The sequence below is a fragment of the Nipponia nippon genome, unplaced genomic scaffold (genome assembly GCF_047370975.1).
Source record: "Nipponia nippon isolate SJK-2023a ecotype South Korea unplaced genomic scaffold, ASM4737097v1 scaffold_3, whole genome shotgun sequence".
Classification (NCBI taxonomy): Eukaryota; Metazoa; Chordata; class Aves; order Pelecaniformes; family Threskiornithidae; genus Nipponia; species Nipponia nippon.
In genome coordinates this window covers 68,433,118-68,458,133 of record NW_028262347.1, presented here as the reverse complement: position 1 = coordinate 68,458,133, position 25,016 = coordinate 68,433,118, and the positions used below count along the sequence as shown (strand labels likewise).

The 25,016-nt window shown below is 37.3% G+C and overlaps 1 protein-coding gene across 11 annotated transcripts in view; it reads right to left on the bottom strand.

The window, feature by feature from the left end:
* The window catches only part of ERC1 (ELKS/RAB6-interacting/CAST family member 1), a 309,566-nt gene that overhangs the window by 160,620 nt on the left and 123,930 nt on the right, over positions 1 to 25,016 (bottom strand). For 6 of the 11 annotated variants that reach the window (XM_087766222.1, XM_087766223.1, XM_087766226.1 and 3 more), the window contains 2 exons: positions 16,455 to 16,648; positions 6,018 to 6,029 (listed from right to left, as the gene is read on the bottom strand). In XM_087766222.1, the coding sequence (XP_087622348.1) occupies positions 6,018 to 6,029; positions 16,455 to 16,648 (206 nt within the window). The remainder of the gene's footprint in view (positions 1 to 6,017; positions 6,030 to 16,454; positions 16,649 to 25,016) is intronic. The other 5 variants (XM_087766224.1, XM_087766225.1, XM_087766227.1 and 2 more) reach the window with 1 other exon arrangement.

The window sequence follows — 25,016 nt, the reverse complement described above, 5'->3', positions numbered from 1 at the left end:
TGAACGTCATGAGGTTTCTGCCAGTTTATTTCTCCAGCCTGTCAAGGTCACCCTATATAGGAGCTCTGCCCTCCAGCATATACTCCCTATAACCACTGCCCTCAGTTTGCTATCATCCATGAAATTTTTGAAGGTATATTGTGTTTCATCATCCACATCATTAAAAAGACATTAAACAGTGCTGATTCCCCTCTGAGTCAGTCATCACCGAAGGCAATCAGGTCGGTCAGGCTTGATTTGCCCTTGAAAATCCACACTGGCTGTTCCCTATCACCTTCTTGTCCTTCAGGTGCTCAGAGACAGCTTTCAGGAGGATCTGCTACAAAAACTTCCCAGCAGCTAAAGTTATACTGACCGGCCTGCAATTCCCTGGATCCTCCTTCTCATCATTCTTGAAGATGGGTGTGATGTTTGCCAGTCATGAGGACCTTTCCCTGACAGCCACGAGCTTTTGAAGATGATAGAAAGAGTCCTCGCTACGACATCAGCTGGCTCCCTCAGCAACCTTGTACGTATCTGATCTGATTCCATCAATCTGTATATTTCTAATTTGTTTAAATGGTCTGTAACTTGGTCTTCCACTTCTGTGGGTAATGCTTCACTCCTGCAGACTCTGACACTATGCTCAGGGATCTGAAAGGAGTCCTTATCAGTAAAAAAGGAGGAAAAGAAGCTACTGAGCCTTTTCAGTGATCTTTTAAAAAGGTCTCCTGCCCGAGTTCTCTGTAACTATCATATTATTGCCAAGTCCAGGGTCTGTTAAAGCTTTTGGTACTGTCAGTTGTGAAAAAGTTTGCACCAAGACTATTTTATCATAGACACATAAATTCACTGTCTGTCCATATACTTATCTGGCTTCTAGAGTTTTAACAGAAACAAAAATCTAGCCATTTGAGGGGATGCATTTTTACACAGAAGTTAGTCATTAAAGAATAAAAATAACCCTCAGATTTTATTGCTTTGACTAAATGTGGTGTGACCCATATGGGTTAGTCAAAATGTTTAATGTCGCATGAAGTCTGAATGATAATTTCAGTTACTCTTCTGATGATGACGTGCTAGATAATTTGTTAACTTTGAGATATATTAACATAAAGACATTTAGAGTGTATTCTCAATAATGTTGTATACTGATGTTTCAAATAGTATGGTAAAAAGACATCCTTTTTGTTATATCTGAAAAAATCAAATTGTTAGGGATTCCTCTAATCTCTCAGAGCTCTTCAAATTTCACAGCATACTGTTGACATACAAACATCCCCCTGCTAGTGCCATATCCAGTTGCATGTCTTTCTAATGCTATCTCAGTTCAAATTCCCACAGGAAAGCTGCATGCTTTGTGAATACATGTACTGAAAACAAAGCAACAACACAAAAAGAAAAACAACTCATCAGTGTCTCATGTAATTAAATTAATTTCAGCAGGTAATAGGAAAGAAATCAGATCATGTGAGACTCCAGAAAAGTGAGAATTCTGAGATAATGTACAGCTGTGAATACTTTTGCTTTGTTAAGATGCAGTGAAATGAGGCAAGAAAAGAGGACCTTTGATAGAAAAGCTACAGATTCCACTTCAAATGGAGCAAGAAAGCTCTGATAATCGCTATACCTAAAGCAAATTCGAAAGACTATGCCAGTGACCTGTTCTAAGGCAAACCACAGTTCTGTTTTGTGCCCCACTCATCACCACCCAACCTTCACAGCCAACAAGTCTGATGCCTTCATTTCTTCCTTTCCCCACTATCATCTTGCAGATGCTTTACTCCTCATGCACAAGGACTAGACAGCTCTTACAAGCAGAGTACTTTTTAAAGAATTCCATAAAGCTGTTTTTGCTCTAAGCAGAATTAAAGGAAAAATATATTAAATAGAAAACAACTATTAGAGGTTGTTATTTTTTAGAGATGACCAAGGAAATTTAAACGGAAACTTCTTTGAACACAATGTATCTGCTTCTGCTGAGCTAAAACTAACCATTGCTGACTCAACATGCTTGAAATTTTTATCATTTCCTCCTGTGGTTAATGACCAGCATGGTGGCAGAATGAAGACCAGAGTCTCCTGAAGGTATGAAACTACAGAGGCAGCGACACTCCCAGTGAAATTTCTCCTGACAGCCCAGGCACTTTCTCATTACTCAGATACACAGCTTCCTGGAGATATAGTATATGGCGCGGTGTATAGAGATATTTCCATCACAATGAAAAACCCACAGGTACCATAGACTATAGGCCTGTAACTAAGTACTTCGCCTTTTTTTTTTTTTTTTAATAATTATTGAATAGTATCCTGAGTTTCCTGCATCTGCTTAACTTTCTATGCAATATTATTAAGTATGAGATGTTTTAAATATTTCTTTGGTGGTTAGATGTGTTCTGTTTAACATAAATTTAGGACTCTGGAAGAAGGACTGAAATAATCCTCTCAGATTTAGTATTTTGTTTTTACTTTGATTATAAAAGGCTACACTTCAGTTGCTACACTGACATTTAATTTTACATGGACACTCATAGCAGAGACTTTTATCTCTGATTCATGCCATCAGCCTGCACTCATCTAATCACCAAGCCACTTTGCTGTGCAGAGATAAGGTTTACAGTATTTTTTTATTACTTCTTATTGCATCAAATTCTCTTTGGCATAGCAAAAAATCCAGAAAACTTCTTTCTCTTAAGATCTGGATTACTAGCTTCAAAAGATGACAGACAGTACAATTAACCACGAGATGTAAACTATTAGAAAATCTGACAGTAGAAAGCAGGAGACTAAAAGACAAGTCTCCTGCGGGAGGCCTTCTGTCCTACAGTTCCAGCTATTTTTCCATTCTAGTGCTATGCCACAAAGATAAATGGTTGATAAATAGCATGATCAACACTACTCAGCAGACAAGATACAAATAATGGTGATAAATTAAAGCTAAATGAAAAAAAAAAAAAAAATGAAGCAGTTAAAGTGTTACCCAATTTGAAGCTAGAAATCTTGCTTTTGTTTTATCAATATAGCTCATTCTTTCCTTGAAAAGTATGTAGTTGCTCACTATAGCACCTGATTTTGTCCGTCTTATTATCTTTTTTCCATCTCAACTTTTGCGACATGTATACATAAGAACCACTTAAAAGAACTGTAGCATATGACTTTGTGGTATTTTTCTATTTTTTTCACTGCTGCCGGTAATGACACCAGAATAACGTTATTTGGTTTGTTATTCTTGAACTCGGCATTGGGTAGTTCTTTATATAAAGCTGTCATCAACAGAGATGCTTAGCAAAAACTCCTTATGGAAAACTGCTTTAATCCCCAGGCCTTCCAAGCCTATTTTATTTACTATGAATCAGTATGACATCCACTCTAGGCCCTTAGACTTCTGAGCAGTAAGTACATGTCACAACAGCAACAGTGATGAGGTTTACACTATTATGTTCTGGTTCACTGAGTTTATCAACAGGAGAGAGATGATGAAAGCTTAATAGAGAGATCAGAAAATTCAGAGGTTTTGCACTGATTACAGTAAGCAAAGCTGTTCTTGATGAGAACAGATATAATTCAGAATATTTTGTCCTGTTTTTAGAAGACAGACATACGTAATGCATTTTTTCACATATTCAGTTCTTTTCCAGGACGACACATTTGCTTTGATGTCTGAAAAAAATAACTGCTTTACACCAATAAGAGTAAAACAAAGTTATGGCTCCCATAGTAGCTTCCAATGTAGAATGTAACTTCACAGAACAGCTATTTCTTCATATTTTGCAGATAATGGTAATTAGGCAAACATTGAAATGCATAAGAAAGAAAATGAGTGGTATTGCAACCCCTGTAATTTTCCTGCTTGTCCTTAGGAGAATCTTTTCATTGTGTTTCTGGCCAGCAGGGATTTTGTAGTTCCAAGAGCAGTCAATTCCACCTATTCCCTTGTACTCTTGATTTATTTTAACTAATATATGAAAACCACAGCAACTAGCCATCATAACAATCAATTTTAAAAAATAATAATAAAAAAAATCAATAAAACCACTAAGAAACTATAAGGACAAAATGGACAATCTCTTTAATGTCTTATCGGAAAACTCTTCAAAGATCCTAACACTTGGCCACCTCAAACCAAAGTCATATAGAATCATGGAATCATAGAATCGTTTAGGTTGGAAAAGACCCTTAAGATCATCGAGTCCAACCGTTAACCTAGCACTGCCAAGTCCACAACTAAACCATGTCCCTAAGCACCACATCTACCTGTCTTTTATATGCCTCCAGGGTTGGAGACTCAACCACTTCCCTGGGCAGCCTGTGCCAGTGCCTGACTGCCCCTTCGGTGAAGAAGTTTTTCCTAATATCCAACCTAAACTTCCCCTGGCGCAGCTTGAGGCCGTTTCCTCTCATCCTCCTATCTTCTCTAGCCAAATTTTACAATATGCTCTAAATGAGAGAAATAAAAATTATGGTTACATTGTTTGGGGAAAGAGAAATCATGCCAGGTCTCAGAAAAAACACACCCAAAACCACACCCTAAAAATAGTTCCCCCTCTTGTTCATCACAAATTCCAGTATAGGTGCAGGTATTGATAAAAACCTATAACCATATGGATTGAAGCAGAAATATATTTGACAGGTGGATCCTATAACATGTAGGACTTTATTGGCCAGACAAAGCACATCAAACTCCACTCACGGTGGCAACTGGCAAATACAGACTACCCAACGGAAGTCCTGTCCATGCAAGAAAAGACACTGTGTTTATGTCAGAGGAGAAAGCGCACAGGGCAGAAAAGTGTCCTGGCAGTTCTGTTCTTTGGGATCTGAAAAGAGGGTCATTCAAGGACAGCCCTCTTCTCCCCAACGATTACAAGCATGCCAGTACGACACACTGAATACAGAAGATATTGATGGACAACAACATGATTAACTTCCAATCTTTTTCCAGTTTGTGGGAGGAAGGAAAATACACAGCCAAGGCCACAAGTGCTATGTCTGTGCCAAACCAAGGTCAGAACGCCGACACAATTTAAAGGCGTCAGCAGCATCGCAGCATCATAGGATTCCACTCACCACCACATTTTTCACAGTGTTAATCAGGAATAGGAAAGCCACAGGTTGGTCGACTCAGAACTTTAGTCATTAAATAGTGGCTTTCTGGGCAAAGACACTGCCTGAAACAATTATAATCATTCCTTCGTCAGGAGTCACAGATGCTTTCTACCAAACAGACTTTATCAGCAAAGACTAGAATCCAAAATGGTTTCAGAGCCTTTAAAGGCAACTGGGGGTCATTATATCATGTACTCTGACTTGTATTACATAGGCCATTACTCCTAGCTACTCCATTGTAATCTGAAAACCTATGTTTAGCAACTGCTTTTAAAATATAAAAATAAAAACCTGAGCCATGGCTGAACAACTTCAAAACATATTGTCTCTCTGTAAGGTTTTTTCAGCAGTTTATCACTTTGTGCCTTCAACAAATTTATCCTCTTGCTAATTTACTTATCTTTAACCCTCAGCCCTTGCTTCTTTCTGACAGCACAATACACTCAAACTGCACCAAAACTAGTTCTGCAACATCACTACAAGGTTTCCAACACAGATGCAATGATAAAAATCCAACAGTTAAGGTATGGATGACTAGTCTTTTAAAGGAACTAGTTTTGCAGTCAGCAGCATGTTCAATCTTTTTTTCTTCTTGAAGTAACAGATAAAACCAGTAACATTTAAACTGTCTTGCTGCAGCTTCCTGTTCCTGTAGTGTTTTTCCTTGAAAGGCTTCATTGCAAGTCTTGCCCCTTCTTCCCAGTGCACAACAACATTGATTTACAGTGGTTTGATATAAATTCTTTCCTTCAAGCACAAGTTTCTTCTAAACGTGCACCCTGTACAACGCATCCTCCTACACAGACTTAACCAAATCTCTGATCTTTTATTTTGTAGATCATGTAATTTTAGGTGCATTCTTCTGCGAGATCTCAATTTCAGTGGAATAGACAATAGTCTTATAAACACCCTTATTAAAAGTGAATACTGACCTTGAGGTGAGGCTGAAGGAAGCAGCAAATCCAGGAAGGAGATGCGAAAGAAAAAGAGTTAAGAGTTTGTGAAAACAGTGTCCAGAGATAAGGCAGTTAAAGAATACAGGACAAAACAAGCAGATCTAAATCAGGTAATGACACACAGACACACAATCCTTCACAAACACAAAGAGCTGCATGTTTTATAGACATCTAATAAAAAAAAAAAAAAAAGGACATTTATATTAGATTACACCATTTCACCTAGAGGCAACTTTCTGTAGAGAAAATACTCTCTAACACATAACAGTTCTTGGGAAAGGGGAATAAGCCAACTGTAAAAAACTCTGGATTTACATCACATCACTAGCAAGTATCCTCCTTCCAGAATTCTAACAAACATTTTGAAAATGTGGAGTTTGACTTTTGAGATGAACCCTAATGTGTTCCTTTATGCCATCTTCTAGGGGCTTATTTTCTCTCCATGAGCAAGATATTCTTTCACTTTTCCTGCAGACGACCCAAACTTGTCAAAAGGGAATAGAAGGGAGAAAAACCGCAACCATGGAGTAGTCTTCAAGACCTGAACACTTGTCAAAGCTAAAAGTTCATCTTTCTTAATTTTGACATTGAAGTCACCCTTCCAAAGACAAACAAGAACACCCCATCTGCCCCTTCTTCCTGCAGTGTTGCTGTCTTAATTCTCCCATATAAGGTGCAATCTAAAAACAATAATGACCAAACAGGCATATCTTTGACAGTTCTCTCCAACATTGTTCAACAGCAGTATTGACCAAGACAAAATGCTGGAGTTCCCTGTATAACATAAGGTCCCATAGGTTCATTATTGCTTTTTTTTCAAATATCTCCAATATCTTTTCATAGGCATCTGCTGTCAATTTCACTGATAACAGCAATGTAAGTCAACAAGGAGCCATAAATACAGATCTTTCTCATCTGATTTTAAACTTTATTCTTTTTCAGTCAATAGAAGATAGGAAAAGTAAATGTCCTGCTGTCCAAAGTGGCAATTTGGCTTCTACAACACATGTTGTACTTCTCCCATGGCAAAATTTCACTCTAAAAAGGCAGGATACGGTCTGGAGAAAGATATTTCTATAGGACAGGGTAACTGCTATATGCTTTATTACTCTTGCTATATGGAACCATGTAAATCAAATTTGAAGTCCTTATTTCCGGCATAAATTTTACAAACAACGATGTAGGATACTAAATTTGTACAAGCGGTAGTTTCAGAGTGAGGTACAGCCGAGAATTGTATTGTTGGTAAAGTAGTGTAAAGATACTTTTCTTTGGCTTTTAAACTAACATTCTTTAAGTCAAGTTCTTCAAGGACAGCTGTTGCAAAGTCTGTGTTATTTGGGGATTTTGGGAAAGGTGAGACTTGCAAAATGCCAAATACCACATCTCAGTATTTGATCTTGAAGTAAGTTATACTGTTCCAAAAGCCTCAGTTAATTCATATAGAAAAGCGTGTAACTAACAATTCTGACTGAAATCCAAGAGTACGCTCTCTAAGCTGAGGTGCAGAACTATGACTGGTCAAACAAATTTAAACAAAAGGGAACAAAAAAGTGAAAATAAACGCTTGGTTAGATATGGGAATAAATAAGGTAAGGGCAAAAAAGCTTGTCTTTTTTATGACTCTTATTGAATCCAGATTATGAAAGTTTAAGACTCCTCATTTTGTGTTTCAGGAACTCTTTGTAGTTCCTGGTTCTATTATAATGATATTGTTTCTTCAATTCAAAAGTGAAAAAAAGTACAGGCTAGAATTCAGGATAGGCCTGTAGAATTCGAATGAACAATACTGTTCTTTCAACTGCTATTAAAGGTAACATCTTTTGCTGGCACAAGATGAAAGCAAAACAGGACCTGAAATGCTGTGCTGAGGTCACTTGCAATTGTCTGTATGGTGTAGAGGTATTATTTAGCGAGCTGCACAGGATTTGAATGGAGAATAATGATTTTTACATCTTCATTTTATTATGGAATGAATTCTTTCTTCCAAAAAAAAAAAAAAAAGAAAAACAACCACTTTTCGTGTAATTGCTAGCCCCTTTTTCCATGTTTTTTTACAGGCGTTCAAAATATTTTTAAAATTATTATTTTTTTCAAAATGTGGCTTTTTAGAATAATCACAATATTTATCCAAACAGAAATGAGGAATGTCTGAAAGCACATTAAAATTAGGAAAAAAATCGGGAACTGTGCAATCACTCAAACTAAAAACGAGGCAGACACCTGAAATTGCCAGCTATTAGGAAGTCAATGGAGATCTGCTACAGACTGGAGGTGAAGCGTCAGTGCACGGGGCTACATCAGTGAAATTGAGCAGAGGAGTGCAGCAAGCATCTGCCCCAGGAAGCAGCCCCAAGCAAGCAGGATCAGATACATACCGACACATGCTCGTTACAGAGCAAAATAATAATGTTTAGTTTGCACTATTTCCCTTCGAGCAAGAACACACACTTGCAGCATTCCTTACAAGATCCAGCAGCAGCGCTTCTGCCCAGCCCCATTAACTGTGTACTCCGATGCAACAGTCACACAGGGAGACAATACAATTGTAACACCAAATGGTACTCTTGGAGAAATCCATTATCTTTTAAAATGCCATCTCATTAATTTTAAAGATATAGCCGACTTAAATCTGATCATTGGTGAGATGTAAACACTTTAGTATTTTAATGAAGAAACCCATATGTATTTAAAAAGCTGTTGATTATTCCAGCTATAATTTTTTCCACATGCTTGTATATTATAGGGAGTGGAATGAGTCTGCTACATTAGTCTCAGATGTACTTAGGCAGAAGTTTATGTAATGATTTCTAGTCAACCTTTGAATTCCACTTGTTTGACAGTGAGTGATTGTGTACATTTACTACTTTGTTGTTCCTTCAAAGTAATTTGACAGGGATTAATATGCACTTGATCTTCCTTGTGTCAGTCAAAGCAAAAAGGCTATTTATGTTTACCACTTTTGAGACCTTTTCCTGGTAAAAAGAATGATGAATGGTCTTTTCCTTTCTTTTTAGCTGATATTTAGAGGGATGGAGAAGAGATGGAGAGACAGAGAGAGGGAAGGTTTGTGTGTGCACCCATGTACACGTGCGTTCACTGATTTAAGAGCACAAACATGACCACAGATGGCCATGGCACACTAATGTTCCTATTTCACTGGCTTACTGGCAATTACTGGATTTTCCTTTTGTTCTTACTGTACTCCAAGACAAAGTAAGGATCTGCCACTTTTATTTTTACTGTATCAGTTGTATAAAAGGGGGTTTTTGGTCGTGACTGAAACAAAGCTACAAGACAGCTTTTGAAGAGATGTAGTTAAGGTAGGTAACAATGAAACCCTGATATGCAGACTAGGCTCGTTATTTACATAACTTTCTTTCTCCTCTGATTTTATAATTAATTATATCATAGCTCTTACACTCTAGCGATATAGCAGTTGGATTGGGAGATATTTGCTAAATACAATGCATCATTGCTACAATGCAGGCAGAGTACAAATCATCAGATGACAACTCCTATATTCATTACAGATAATAGACTTAGGCATGAGAGGGAATGCATGATAACCACCTTGGCTTAATGACAAAAATGAACAGGACTTTAATGCTACAGGAAATCTGGCGGGAAAAGAAGCCTTCAAAAAAGTTCACAATCAATGCTTTTCAATACTCCTTAAGTATTTCTCTAGTGTTAAGTCCTTCTTGGAGGATCCAAGATCAGATCCTTGGTGTTGGAATAGTAGATAAACCAATGCTTTCAGCCCATTGCTGAATTTAATGAAGGAGACAGTCTGTACTCAGGTTCATAGAGATGAATCGCGGTTTAATAGTGTCAGTCCTGCCTGTGTGAACATGGAAATAATGCTAGGGCAAGTACCCAGGCTTAGGTGGTTCAGTCATGGGATAACACAGCAAGCTCATTCATCCAAAGCCTGCATCGGCCCTGACCTCTCGTCATGTCAAGGGCCAGACTAATTGGGGTTCTTCGACCTTGTTTTTTAAACCAGCTGTTTCTGCGATATCACAAAGTGTCAGTTTCTCCCAAAAAAACAGAAGAGGGAGAGAACAGGAAATAGAGGACAGCTAAATAAAGAGCAAATGGAAAAAGGATATCCCATTATATGAAGGAGGTGAGGATGGATTGAGGAGTCACCGTAAAATCACTATGATGGCTTTTTTATCTGGTGATCTCTACAGATGGAGTTGCAATTACTGGCAGTCTCTCTCTCTCTCTCTTCTTTTCTTAGATGTAGGTTTCAAAAGCGATTAGTGAGTTTGAGTGTTGATCTTGGGGCACTTTAACAAAGGTTGACTTTCAGAGGGCAGATACTTGCCTTCTGAAAATCGGCATACTTTCAAATGTGTTAAGTTAAATACCTGTAAGTAAAGGTTTAGAGCAATTATGTTGATATAAAATGTATTATTTTTTCCTCTGTGAAACTCAATGTGGGACTTCAGGCCTAATGTTCATAAAGATAAAGCAAGAAATGACTTCTTCATTTCCCAGCTTGGAAATGATGAAAATCTTAATATTCAATAGATCTGTGTGCTCAGAGGTGGAGCTGGACTAACTACGGGCCTGACCACTTCTTTCCATTACAAGACCTTGTTCTCAGTTGCTTACCAAATATTAACAAATTGTGCTGAAATTTTCCATGACCGGTGTCAGCCTCACCTGGGATTTTTGGGGGACAATTTAAGCTACGTCCTTCACACACCAAGGGCACCATTCTTGTGGAAAAAATTTGTTCATATGGTTCATACCACTTTACTGTGATAGGCTCACATAAGAGGTGAATTAAAATTATATGGCAGTCTTCAATTTGGAAAGTCCTAAGTTTTGAGTTATTAACCTTAGAATCTTAATATTCATTTAAGCTAGAGATTTTTGAGGGAAGTGGATGAGAAACAACAATAACAAATTCTGCCTTGTAATAATACCATGCGATCATGAGATAAACATATTCAATTTGCCTTTATGATTTATGGGACCAAAATGGATTGAAGGGTTTTTAAAGTGATATTTAATTATTTCAGTTTTTCCTACTCCTGAATCAGAGTCTCTCTTATTTTTGGAGGACTTTAATGAGCTATGATAATACAGAATTAGTATTAGATACTCACACCATCTCTCAGGGTTAACTTTAATGGTGCTGATTATGACTTTATAAACACCTTTTGTTCTTTAATTTGAAAACGTCCCTTTTACTTTAAATTACTTATATGCCCTGATGTGGTTCTTGTTTAGGAATTCTCTAAAAAAATATTTAAAAATTCACAGAAACAACCAACTTGAAAACCAAAGAAAATTATTATTATAAGATAAGAGTAGTGGTTTGAAAATATGTATTTCAACTTCAAACTGTTGACTTAAGCTTAGGGCATAATTTACTAGTATAGTTTCCTTTACACTGTTCTAGGAAACCATAAAGCTGATGGAACATGCAGTTAATTTCTCTTTCCATCTATCCTTCACAGACCACTACACAAACATATCACCATCTTATAGACATACAGAGTAAGATAATTCCTTCTATTGTCCACATTTTTCTATGCTCCTTCTAGATCACCCTATGTTTTCTAATCTTTTATTTTTATTTGCTGTTAAAAAGAAATATTTAAGATGAGAAGTATCTTTTGGCTGCTACACATCAAAAGTTTGAAGGTTTCTTCTTGAACAGGGCATCCTTAAATTCTTTTTAGAAAAACTCCCCCAAATCTCTCTCTCAAAATAGCCATCATTTCCAGCTGTCCTTAATGGGGCTGCTGGTATTCCAAAGCCAGGCACTGTTTTACTGGTTCCCAACTCAAAGTCCAGTTTCCTTCAGGAAAAAAAATGGCAGTGCCCTATGTCCTTACAAGGACTACCTATCATATATAGCGAGCATGCCAATTTAAAATCAATTTCAAGTCTGTGACTGGAACCACGACTTCCATATACATTCACTCAGTGCTTACTTCTGAAGCAACATGTACACATGTATTGACTGCCACCTCTCAAGTACATACAGAGTCAGTTCGTATTTGCAGAATATATACACACAAATATCTCTGCGTGTAAACTACCCATCTGAAGGCTGTGATGGCCATGTCCCTTCTTCTGTCTTTTCTCTTTTTTTTTAAGTACAGGAGAATAGTCGCAATAAAACTCAAGAATAAGGCAATACTGACCTCTATCAATGACACATTTTAGAACACTTGAGTTTTAGCTGGTTAAGGCAGAATTGATAGAGATTAGAACCAAAGGTAAAACACAGCAAAAGAATTAGAATAGAAAGCAACAGCATCTGTCGAGTTTAAATCAGGGAGAATAGCAGCAAACCTCCTTTGGAATGTGGTCATAACCACTGTGACATGAGTTGAACGCAGACACTGTTAGAGCTTATACTTGACACAACTAGTTCCTGTTTGACCTACGAAAAAAAGCGTAATTGCAGCAGACCCAAACAGCAGCAGCAGCAGCAGCCGGGCAGCCAGCAGTGACATTCCACCCCGTAGGAAACAGAAGCCTTACAGAGCACTCACTTTCCCAGGAAGTCCCACACAAACCCCCCTACGTGTTGCGGTGCAGGGACCGACACCTGGTAGGGAGGGTGCAATTTGCGGGAGGCGTGCTTTCTGAGAAAAGGCATAGTCAAAAAAATAAACCCCCGCATGTACAAAACAAAACAACTCGTGGAACCAGGACGTGACAGTATAAATGGAAAGAAAAAGCGAGGAAGGAAACAAAACACAAAATGAAAAGTTACAGAGAGACAGGAGATTGTGAAATGTCAATACAAAAAGTAAACAGTTAGTTACAAAGGAAGTGAATAACCAGACAGCTACAAAACCCTCTACACCACCACAATCCAGGGACAGAAACAAAACTTATAGGGCTGTTCACCCACAGAAGAAATGCGGACTTATGGCCCACCTTCCCGTAAGAAAAAGCAAAATCCTGGCCACAGAGAATATAAATTAATGTGCTTGTGCTTTCAATCTCATGTTGACTCTAGAGTATTTTTCAAACTTTTGCATAGCATGCACCATATTTAATACATTATTTTTGGATATCTTTCCTCCCATGCACAGATGAAATACAATGTCCCCCACCCAGTAATTGCAACAGTTATTGAAGAGTGGAAGAATTTCCCTCTTCATTATAATTTGAACTGAAGGCAGCTTTGCCATCATCGATAAGGCTTAAGAGAACAGTTTTCTGGTTTTCATTTCATCTTCCTCTCCTCCTATCTTTTCTCCTTCTCTGCTCCCCTATACATACCTCTCTAATAGGTGACTCATTTCTTCTCATCTATGGAAGAAACCATGTTACTATTTCTCTTCTCCTGACGGTCTTCTCCTATGGTCTAGTTGTCACATATAACTAGCATAAGGAAAAACTCCAGGGAGAGACTCTCTCTTTTAAAATATCCCATTTTTGTTAGTACAGTTATTCTCTGAATGTGACTAACTTCTCATCTTGGTCTAAACTGAATAACAATGGTTCCTGATAGGCACAGCAATATTTATTTTTTTGCTTGCTGACAAATGCTTGTGCAAGCACTAGGGTTCTTCTTGCCACAGCAGAGTTTGAACAGCTGTAGAAGCATTAGAAGTCAAGATAGTCTCTAGCTCACTTTGCATGGACCACGGTTTAGGAAGGACTTTTAAAAGGCAAAATTACCTATTCTTTTCAGGAAACCAAGACTCTAGCTCTAAAACATCCATGTAACATGCCCAGATAGATCAGTTCAGCCATGAAAGAATACTTTATAAACAAGCAAGGCAGATAAAACCAGGACCAACCTATACATTTAATAGACATGTTAAAATCTCTGCTTTGTGTAAAAACTCACAAGGAGAAAGCAAGCTTCCAGAGAATAGGGGTTTCGGGGAGCAGTTGCAAACAACTAAGGCCAAATAGAACTGTCAACAATTATTCAGAAAAAGAGAAATTACTAATCAAAACCTCACTACAAAGTATCTGAAACCTTGTATCTCTTTCTGCAGCACTGTGATTGTATTACAGTTCCACCTGAAAAATCATTTCGGGTGTTGACACTTCGCTAATGCACCACACTAACAGTACGTACCTTAGGTCTCTAGATCTTGAAGATCTTTTCCATTTCCCCTTACAGTGATTATAGAACATGAATATTCTTAGATTTTTTTTTCCTTGATTTATACGGCTGCTGGCAATCAAAAGTATTGTTTTCTTTGACATAGCTGAAATACCTATTCTAACTATTAGAAATAAAAGAGGACGTATTCTATGTTATCTTAGTACTGGTAGAAAAGATGACAAGTTATAAAGAGGACAACTTTTTTTTTTTTTTTTAATAAGAGCGAAGATCAAGTGGTAAGGAGGAATGGATAACACTGAATAGTCAAAGTATTCACCAAATTGTTATGGAATGATGTCCAGTCATTTGGGAGTTTTATGCTTTCCTTGTTATAGTAAGAGTTTGGCCTGTAACTGAAACAGCAAGAAACTACCCACTGTAACATCAAAAATAATAATTGCTGTGCAGATGTTTGGAACTGCATCTTTTCAAAGAAAAAGTTCCTTTCTAACTCGTTGAAGATTGGGTGCCAATGCTTTTATCTGTAAAAGAGAAGGAGGCCCATCTTCATTTCTCTTCTTTGTTATTTTTGCTTTGTAGACTATAAACTCTTTTTATTGCAGGCCACTTATATGTGTTTATTTAGTGTTTGATACTTCAAGTCTCAATCTTGATTAGAGTTTCTGAATGCTAATGTAATTAAAAAAAAAAAATCAGACTTGCATTAAAAGCATGCATAAGAAAATTCTCTTCCTGCCATTCCAATCTCCTCTAGGAATCAGGTTGAGGAATGATGAATATTTCTGATTTGCTTTTCCTAAACAGCAATTACTTCTGCACACAGAAAAAATTGAGGCACTGTGAACATATTTCTTCACCATACCTTACTTCCAATAGAAGTTTGTTGCTTATACCCTGATCCCTAGTCAACTTGCATGCCCTAAGATGATGACATGGTGAACTGTACACCCAAGATGGGCACCTCTAAAGGACTGAAAAAAAAATCACACAGACAAATATGATTTGTAACTGCTATTTAGCTTTTCCGTGTCTATACTAAATGCACCTACTCTACCAACCTATTGCCTGAATGTTCTGCTGAATACACCATGTATCAATGGGCTGAAAGTTATATCACTTAGAAAAAAAGGGAAGACAGATATAAAGGACATATCCTCACTTTTGGGTGTTCAAGCTCACACCATCAGTACAGAGAATTTTGGTTAAATAAAACAACAACTGAAAGAAAACTAACAGGATGCTGCTTACAATCACAAAGAGAGAAGAAACCCAGCTGACAAGTTGAACTGTTTCAGAGCTCTGTCACTTTCAAGGAAATAAGACTGGACTTCTTAGAAAAGAGTTTTTCAAATCATTCAGAGGGGTCCATAATTTGACTGTCATCAAGCCAATAAACAATAACCACTGCCATCACGCAGAACCTGAAATGTCCTCTACTCAGTTTCCTTAATCTTCCTGACACTAAATGCAGAGCAGTTGAACAGTGATAGGACAGAAATGAGAAAGACTATTCTGGCACAAGGCAAATGGGAATAATCAAATTTCCATTTTGCTGTTCCAAGTTAGTGATTCTTCATTGCGAATGGTAAAGTAAACAAAAAACCCCAAACAGGTATTACTGCCTAGAAACTCCCTCTTGGCCCACTGTAAGGTGAGAAAATGACAGAATACAGAATCTGTTTCAGGTCTTTCCCAAGATCTACTATTTGTTAATTGGATACAAATGTCATGGAATCATAATAAATTATGACTTTTGTTTGGAACATTACAGTCTAGAAAAAATATCTGAGCACCCTGGCTCCAACAGAAAGATGGAAAACACTGAAAAGTTCTGAATCACATTTTGTTTGGACAAAAGCAAATTTGTTCATTTGGCTTCACATGAGCCAAAGTCTAACTGTGTCCCTACCAGTCCAAAGAGTTTCAATGCCACTTATCAGAAGAACCTGAGTAACTAGTACACAAGCTCTTAATAGTCATTTTTCTTATTTGTTTTTTGGAGAACCATGCCTAAGGAATTTATTTAATCAAGAGAACAAATTGTTCTCCAAACATACCACAGTGTCAACAACTTTTCCTACCATCTCCTTTTCCCTTACAGCTCTGTCTACGCTTCTAGTTCTATCTATATCAGCCCTATTTTTGAGCAGCCAGGTAATGAAAGCACACAGTAAGACACCTTTTCGCTTACAATCTACCAAAATAAAGGACTGAAGGCAGAAAAACTCTAAACAGACTTTCCCAAAATAGGCAATCTAAGGTTTTTAAGACAAGAAAAATGGACTAAGTTATCTCTAACTTTAATCTGCTCTTTTGCTTCTCTCGTAACTTTATACCATTCTCACCTCTCCAGTTCTGCTATCTTCTTATCCTTATCATTCTTCTCATTTTCCATCTCTTTCAAGATTTCCAGAAGACGATCCACTTCAGCCTGAGCCTTGCTAGATTCTTCCCGATACCGTGTTACCTCCCTTTCCAGATGCTGCATGCGATCACTCAGCTCTGGGCTGGCCCTAGCCTCCAGTGTTGCCTCATGAGCCTGTAAGAAAAAGGTTCAAGAAGAAACACTTCATTCACACATATGTATTTTACAGATACTATGACGACTGCAAAATGCTATCTAGATACCTATTTCAAAATGGCAAGAAATAAATATACAGTGCATTTGCTACTTTTAAGTATGGGGAAATACCTTCTAGGGAAAAAAAATTCAGAAAGAAATTTAATTTTTTTAATTTAGTCTAAAAAAATTTGAGTGATTTTTTGATCTGAAACAGAGTTGACATAAGAAAGAAGTAAAAATATGAAAAAAGTTAAATTTCTTTGAAAGAAAAGAAAAAGAAAAGTAAGTGTGAGTGGGTACAAAAATTCCTAAAATACACTTCTGAAACTGTGATATGACTGTAGAATTAGTTATCCGAGGTATTTTTAACCTAGATGATCTAGAAAAACAAATCACAGTTTAATAGCCTTCAATAACTACATCAGTATGCAAAGTGTCAGACAGATTTGCACAGGTGGTACTGGTGTACTGAAGTCCTTGCTAGTTATCTGAGCTGTATACACTAGGACTAATATGAGTATGGGTACCTACTGAAAAGCCTAGTTATCTAGGAAATATGTTTTTATAAATCAGGCTATGAGGACAGAAAGCATTAGAGGACTGAAGATAAAATGACCCCAGTGAAGAATTTTTTTTTTATTTTTTTTTTTTTTGTAAAAATGGCTTGGCTTGTTACAAAAATCGCTAATTTATTATTAAAATGAATTCAACAGTTCCCAAGCATAGAGACAAAGAAAAGACAGTATTTATGCTGGAGTTTAAACCAGCAGACTAAGAACTATCTTTTTATCCTCCCCCTGCCCCTCTCTGCTGTTGGATCTTGAACTGCTGTTTGATATCAATTAAAGCTATTTCAGAATGGCTCAAATTTGCTTCAGTGAATAGCAGGTTTGGTGGAGCTATTCTGCTGACCAAGATTGCCTGCAAACACAAGGCCTTTCTCTTCTCTGAAACAAACCTACAACAGAAAATAAGACTACAGACGTTTTCCCCCTCTGTGTGCAGCTGTGGCACGCTGTTTTACAAGCTGCCAACGTTCTGCTCCAAAGCACAGTTAAGTCTAAATCCAATAGTATAGGACTCTGTTGCTTTTAAAGGTAATTGGACAGAACTGCAGCAGCATAAACCTCAGCATTATAAGCTGCTGCTTCCAAAGAACCAAATCACAGCAAAAATACGCTTGGCTCAATCTGTTTACTTATTCAGTAAAATAAGACTGGAAGAAAATATCCGTTCATTGACCCCAACATTTTTGCCTTGAAGTCGCTTGTTTTTAATTAGCTCCGTTAAAGCCAAGGCTGCATTCTAGTGAAATCCAGGAGAATCTCAGAGCAGAATATTGTAGGACTGAAGACTTGTGTGACAGCCTTGATGCCTGTCTTTACTGGGTCATAACCTTGGGATGGATCTGGATTGTCCAAATACTGGAGATCTTCACATTCCAGGGCCTTGTCCCTGCAGCAGCCTACCCAAGGGTCGATGCTAAACTGTTTTGGTTTTCTTTTTTTTTTTTTTAAGCAGGAATTCCAGAAAGCTGGATAACCTGTACAGTATTTTATTCTAGAACAAAATGCCTGGCAATCCCCACATCTCCCAGGCAGGTCTCAGCAGGAGTGCCCAACAACCATAGATCCTGGAAGAACAGAACCCTTTCCTGAGGCACTGCATCTAGGAAGACTTAAAAGGCTCCCCACTTCTGAGAGACTTTCAAGTCAAACCCTGCTGCTCCTCTGTCACTGAGCTGTAAGTCTGAAAATCCTGCTTCTGACTGAGACCCAGCTCCAAGTGCATCCCTGGTGAGCCTGGAAGCTTTGAGAAGCCTTTTGGAGTTAGGGCTGTCTATGCTTCCAGATTCCTTACTGCCCCATAAGCACTTTGAATTATAAACCCTTGCAAAGCACTCTCTAAGGCAAGTGGAAGTCTAAATAATGTGTTGCCACGATGATGCAGACTCCAGGAGGACACTGCAGCAATGAGATCGATAAGCATGTCGGTTCCGTGAACGGCCGCAGGCATCAGGGAACACACTCTGCTTTGGAAGGAGAGTGTTGGTGGGTGTTCCTGAAATGCCTTATTAGGATTTCCAGCCTGAGGGAAATCTGAAATATTTGATTTCATTTCCTTTACAACTATGCTTAAATTTCAAACAAAAACTCCATCCTTCCCTCCCAAATACTGTTTTGCAGGAACTGGGAACATTATTTTTAGGGGGGCATCTATAAATCTACTGGAGGCCATGTATATTCTCCTAAGAGACACTATGTATAGAGTTAAGTCTGGTTTTCACCAGAGGCAGAGCCTGAATTCTTCTTTACTGGATTTAGGTATGTTTCCAACATCTCAAATTGTTTGTTTTAACAAATACTCCTCCAGGCTCTTTAAAGTCATCCAAAATACATAATCAGATAATGAAGAAACTTCTTTTAAAAAAAGCAAAGCTAGGCTGTTAGCCTAGATTACTAAACTGTCTAATTCAAAACAAGTTATAAGACCTAATGCAATTCTACTGTCAGGACAGTCCTGATTTATATTACTCTGTGCTAATAAAAGCATCTCCACAACAACCCAAGAGACACTACTGAGAAGAGGAAATCAATTTTCTTTTTTAGAAAATTAGCCAACAAGTCACTGTGTCTGGTTCTTATAGAACGAAAGGGCTATTTACACAACATAAATTATTAGTTAAGACACGTAACACATGTTATTTGTATATAATGCACGTAAGTATGGATACTTTCACCTAACACAAAGAGAACGTTATGTGATATGGTGTAAACTGGAGACCACTTCCTGAGTTGTGAATTACTGAGTGAGTGACTTTGGTCCATTTTGTGGGTTATGTACAAAATACGTGTTACATGACCATATCTAAAATCCTACTGGGTTCATTTATTGTATAGGAGAGAAAACCAATGCATTTAGAGGTTTCCCACAAACTCACATCAAGATCTGGAACAGATGAAATTGGCTACCTTCCCAATGCAACACTGTGCAAAATAATTCAGCAGTATTTTTTTTTTAACCAAAAAGAAAGTTAAACACAAATAATGAATTCTTATATTCACAGTAAAAAAAAAAAACCCCAAACACATAAAACTTCACCCGCCCACCAAAGGTGTACAAAAATGTCAAAATAAGGCAGTAATTTTATTTTTGAAACAGAATGGACATATAAAGTGACAAATGCACTAAGGCAGTTTCTGCTGTATTAAGAGACTATAAGAAGTGCATTTCGATAGGTTTAACTTTCAGCTCTGCCTGAGAGAGTATTCCTAAATCTGCAACCTCTGAATATAGTTACAAATGAATATGAAAATGAATAAAGTATGATAAAAAATTAAATAAATTGAAAAAGTAGCTTGTGTAGGGTGAAGGGAACATTGCACTTTCTCCTCTGACAAATGAGAAGTAAGAAAAAGGTATGTCTACCCAGGCCATTGAGTTTACCTGATTACAGGCTATTTGAAACCTCTTAACTGTTACTACTGACCCTGTCATTAGCTCTCCATGTCTGTTGCACTGTGAAGTCAAACAGGTGAATTTAAGCTACTTTCAAGAGCACAAACTTGCACGTTTGATTCTGCATTGATCTGCATAAGAAACACAGTCACACTTTAGCTAGAAAGCAGCACCTTTTTAAGCTATGTTATTAGCAAAGATCATCTGATCAGTATTAATCTTTGCCGATGTGAATTTAATTTCAAATTCTAAGTGGTTCAGGACTTGGAATAGTTTAAGCTTACTACTCTGGATATGCTCTCAAAGTGCTTAAGAGGGACTATAGACTAAGAGGTAGTTTAACAGCTTTCTGCTTTTCTGCTCTTAGCCATCATTTCCCATCTGGAATGCAGTAAGTGATGGGGTGCTTCAAGTACCTAAAGAATAAAAGAAAGAGTGATTGTTCCTCAACTAAATCTACTATAACTTTTATTGCTTCCACAGAAAATCAGCTGACAATGCCAACTTCTACAACCAAAACAAAGATGACCAATGTTTCACAGAAATAACCACTATTTACAGATGGAGGAAGACAAAACACATTAAAAAGAATTTTCCAAGTTGATATTTCTCAAGCCAAAAAACTCTTTACTAAGAGGAAAGGTAATCTTACACAGCTTAAAGTGTGCCAGAGGCAGGGAAGAAAACAATATCACAGATCTAACTTAAAAGTTCTAAAATGTAAATAAAAATTCCAAACATTATAGCTAAGATTCCAAATCAATATTCCTAAAAGATTAACTAAATCAAACAGCAAATAATTCACAGCAAACACTTTCTACTTTTACCTATGAATTGAGACAGTAAATTCAGTTTAACATTTCACATACAAATGCTGCCAAGAACTTTTGGCCACAAAGCAGAAGTTCCCAAGAATCTGAAATCCCATTTTAATCCCCCCTCCTTCCTCCAAGTGTGCCTCACATCTCCTAAAAATAGTAAATGCACATACAAACACAAAAATATGATTATTTACTGCAAAAGACAAACACATATAACACATGTAAGCAAGTCAAGTGATAAAACATGTGTGCTGCCTTCTACCGCATCTTTATTAGTTTCAACAGAATTATAAATTTGAAAAACAACCAGACTTGCTCCTTCTCTAGTTCCAATGCTTTAAACACCACGTACTGTAACAGCTTTTCAAAAAGGCTGCACTGGAAGTAAAAGGCTTAGTGAAATCTCTGATATACTATGCACCAGAAAACTTGAGTATGTCATAAAGAGTTATTTGTTATCTTAGTATTGACAAAATTTTTAAATGGTTAGCCTCTGCTAACGTGACTAAATTTTTGACACTGAATAAGCAAGTATTTGGTTGGAATCATTTAATAAAGAAGGCTGAAAGTCTAAATAAGAGGAAGATGCCTTGAGAGAACCCATTACTGAAAAAAAAAAAAATCTGTTCAGAAATAGAGTTCCCATAGTTGTTATTAAACATTAACAATTTTCTCTCTTTGGAATTTACACTAACACAAAAAGTGTACAAAGACAGAAGGGAAATGCCCATATGACAGCTGTCTTTGTGAGCGTACTTCAACTCCCTTACCCACGCCTCCTCTGAACCAGACTTTACTCACCTGACCACAGGCTACTATATTTCAGAAACAGCGCTTCGTTCAATGCACAGAAGGGAATTACTGAAGTAATGAGCAGATATTCAGTATTAGTTTTTTGATATTCAGTGTATGGCTCTATGCCTTATCTACTCTAAATTACACAAATGACACTAAAAAAAAAATCCCCAATTTTCTTTCTATCACACTAATCACAACTGCAGGCTATTTCTTGGCAAACAGTAACTAACTTCACTTCTCAACACCACCAGTGGGAAATGAGGATGCATTATTATACCTGTTGTGCAGGTGAAAAACTGAGATGCAAAAATATTCTCCCTTATTCTCTTAATGCTTTCCTACTATTAAAAAAAAATAATTTGTCATCTAATTTCTCTAGATGATTATCATCCTCCTTATATAACTCTGGCTCATTCTTTGAGCATTTTTCACACAATACTGAAAACTGCAAGAGTCTGGCAGACAAAAATTTAGTTATAAAACATTATAACAAATACCTTACAATGAAAAATGAGAAAGGCCACACAATGTTGCATTGGCCATTTCCTAGCTTTTGGCTATTTAATTTTTCAAAATGAATGTTATCTTAACAAGGCTTCTGGGAGGGATAGAGCAGGTAAATTTAACTTTTTTAGGTATAAGAAAACCAGGGGGAAAAACCCTCCAACTTTCCACTGCATGCTGACATTGTCATGAACCATCAACAGGACTGGAACTTTAAAAGCCACCACATAGCCTCTTGTACCTTATCCTCTATGTTGACTATGTCACACTGGGGAATAAAACACACAGTTTGTTCCCACATTTTGTATTTTCTGACTTCAGAGTAATGGAGAGTCTCACAAATTTTGCATGCTATTAAAGTTTTTGTAGAGAATACACTCTCCTGGGCACAAACTGTCCTGCTTATTTGCACCAAGTATAAACCTTTTGTACCATATCTCATTTCCCCAATCTTTTATCAACTTATTTAGCCAGGTTCAAATTCCACTCCTCTTACCAAGGCAGATTCCTCTAATCTGCCAGATCTCCTCATCCTTTTTCTACCACTTTTTTTCAGGTTTGGGGGCTTTTTTTGTACAGTTAGTTCTATCCACCCACACCTGTAGCCCCATGTCTCCTGCCCACATGCAATCCCCTCCTCATACCACGTCTTCCCGGAGTCCCAGGTTCAGTAAAATTTTCCTGGTAATTCTATCTACTCATTACCCCAGCAAAATCCAATCTGTTTTTCTCTTCCCAATGGCTAACTTTCAGTACCGGCTTCCAATCCTAACAGGTTATTTGTCCTGATCTGTTCTGCACACTGAGATGCCGATTCTTGCTTCTGCTGTATTTGTATCAAGGAGCTGCTTGGAACCAGCATGGTATTTGGTGAATAGTCTACTTGGCATTGCTGCTGCCTGCTCAAATGACCAGACCTAGAAGAGGCTGTGGCAGTGGAGACAAGGGGAAGGTCTTCTTCCCTCTCCAGGATGGCGTATAACCAGTGCACGTGGAATCTCTGGGAAGTTTCATTGCTAAATCTCTCTCACTATCGAGCACGTACAAATAGACAATGCATTTAACCTTTAGCCAATGTAGATAGATTTAAACAGTGGCGTCAAAAATATCTGGTACAAGGACCAAATCTTTTAATAAAAAAGTCACTAGTGTTAAAGAAAGATTAAAACCAACATATTTCTGTATTTTGTTCTTGAAAACAGTGAGCTGTTATGGCTGAGAGTTTCTTTTAAAAAGACACAAAACCAAACAAAATCTCAGACTGAATCAAACAACGTAAGAAGCTTCAGCTAAAAGATTTAAAAGGTTTTGCAAAACCATAAACAATTGATAAAAGAATCTATTTAATAGGATGCATTAAACAAGTTTAGTAACAGACTGTATCAGTGTAATCTACAGGTTAGGAGGGTGGCAAATTATTTTAAAGCGGAGGAATGTATCAATTCCCTGGAAAAGTCTGGAGTCTGCCTTTCATACCTCAACACACAATACCTTCGGTGGAAAAAAATATTCTCTGTTATGAAATACTAAATAATGAAATCCTTCAAACGCCATATCCACTGATCTTATATCCCTTAAGAAAATAATGCTATTTTTTTCCTAATCTTTGTGCACCAAATAGCTTAGAATATTTATTAATGAATGTTTTTACATATAATTACCAACTTAAAATAGAGTGTAGGACTTTTTATGGCCTAGCTGACTATTCAGTGTTATTTCCGACAGTCCTAACAAAATGCTTCTCCCTATTGCACACACACAACTCTTTCCCCAAATCTAGTCCCATAAATGCATTGTATTATCTGCTCTATTAAAATAATTTCTAATATAGGATGTCACAAAAACTGAACTATTAAAAGCACCAGGAATTCTCCGCCCTTCAGACAATGGTTTTCAGGATAGACAGCTACGTTTACCCTGAATATTGGCAGGAGTAACACAGATATCAGCCTTCTGAAAGTTTTGTAACACGATTTTTTTATGCGCACAGTCACAAAAGAAATCTCTTGATGAAAAACACCTTGAATTACGTAATTTACAGTGTCAAGATATTATCATACAAACACTCCTTGAAAGGAGTGCTCTTTGACATCAAACAGAAGGCTGGTAATAGGATCCAAAATTCAACTGACATAGTACCAGCGAGCTTAATGGTTACACAAGTTTTTAAGCAATCTTTTACTTGCCGTAACTTAATTATTATTTCTAATGTGCTGCTGTACATGGTGTTACAGAATACTTTCACGTAGGCAGCTTGATTTGCATGGAAATTCTACATTCTTGCTCGGAAATGTACAGACACTGGAGATGAAAGAAAAGCTACAGGACGCTTCAAGCAACTGCAGCAAAGGGAAACGAAAACACTGGCACAATATTAAGCTGTCCAAACAATAATGAAGTTAGACCAACGCAGCCAAAAAGTAAAAGCATCTTAGAAGGCTTTTTTGAGCATGACTGGTCAGATATACATAGCATTTTGTTTGTATCCATACTATCTATACCCACTACTGAAGTAATGCACCAATATACTCTGTGTTGGCCCAAACATAAAAGCACAGGTGAATACACACGCAACACAGAAAACTAAATGCGATTGGCAATAGCCTCTCAGTTTGCCAGGGAACTTACTGGCTTGGATGGATGACTCAATAAAACTTCAGGGTGCTAAGGGGAGAAAGAAGATAGGAAAAGATGGGGAAAATTTGGGATAGGAACAGTGTGAGAGAGAAAAAGAAAAGATGCAACAAGAAAAGAATTTAAAA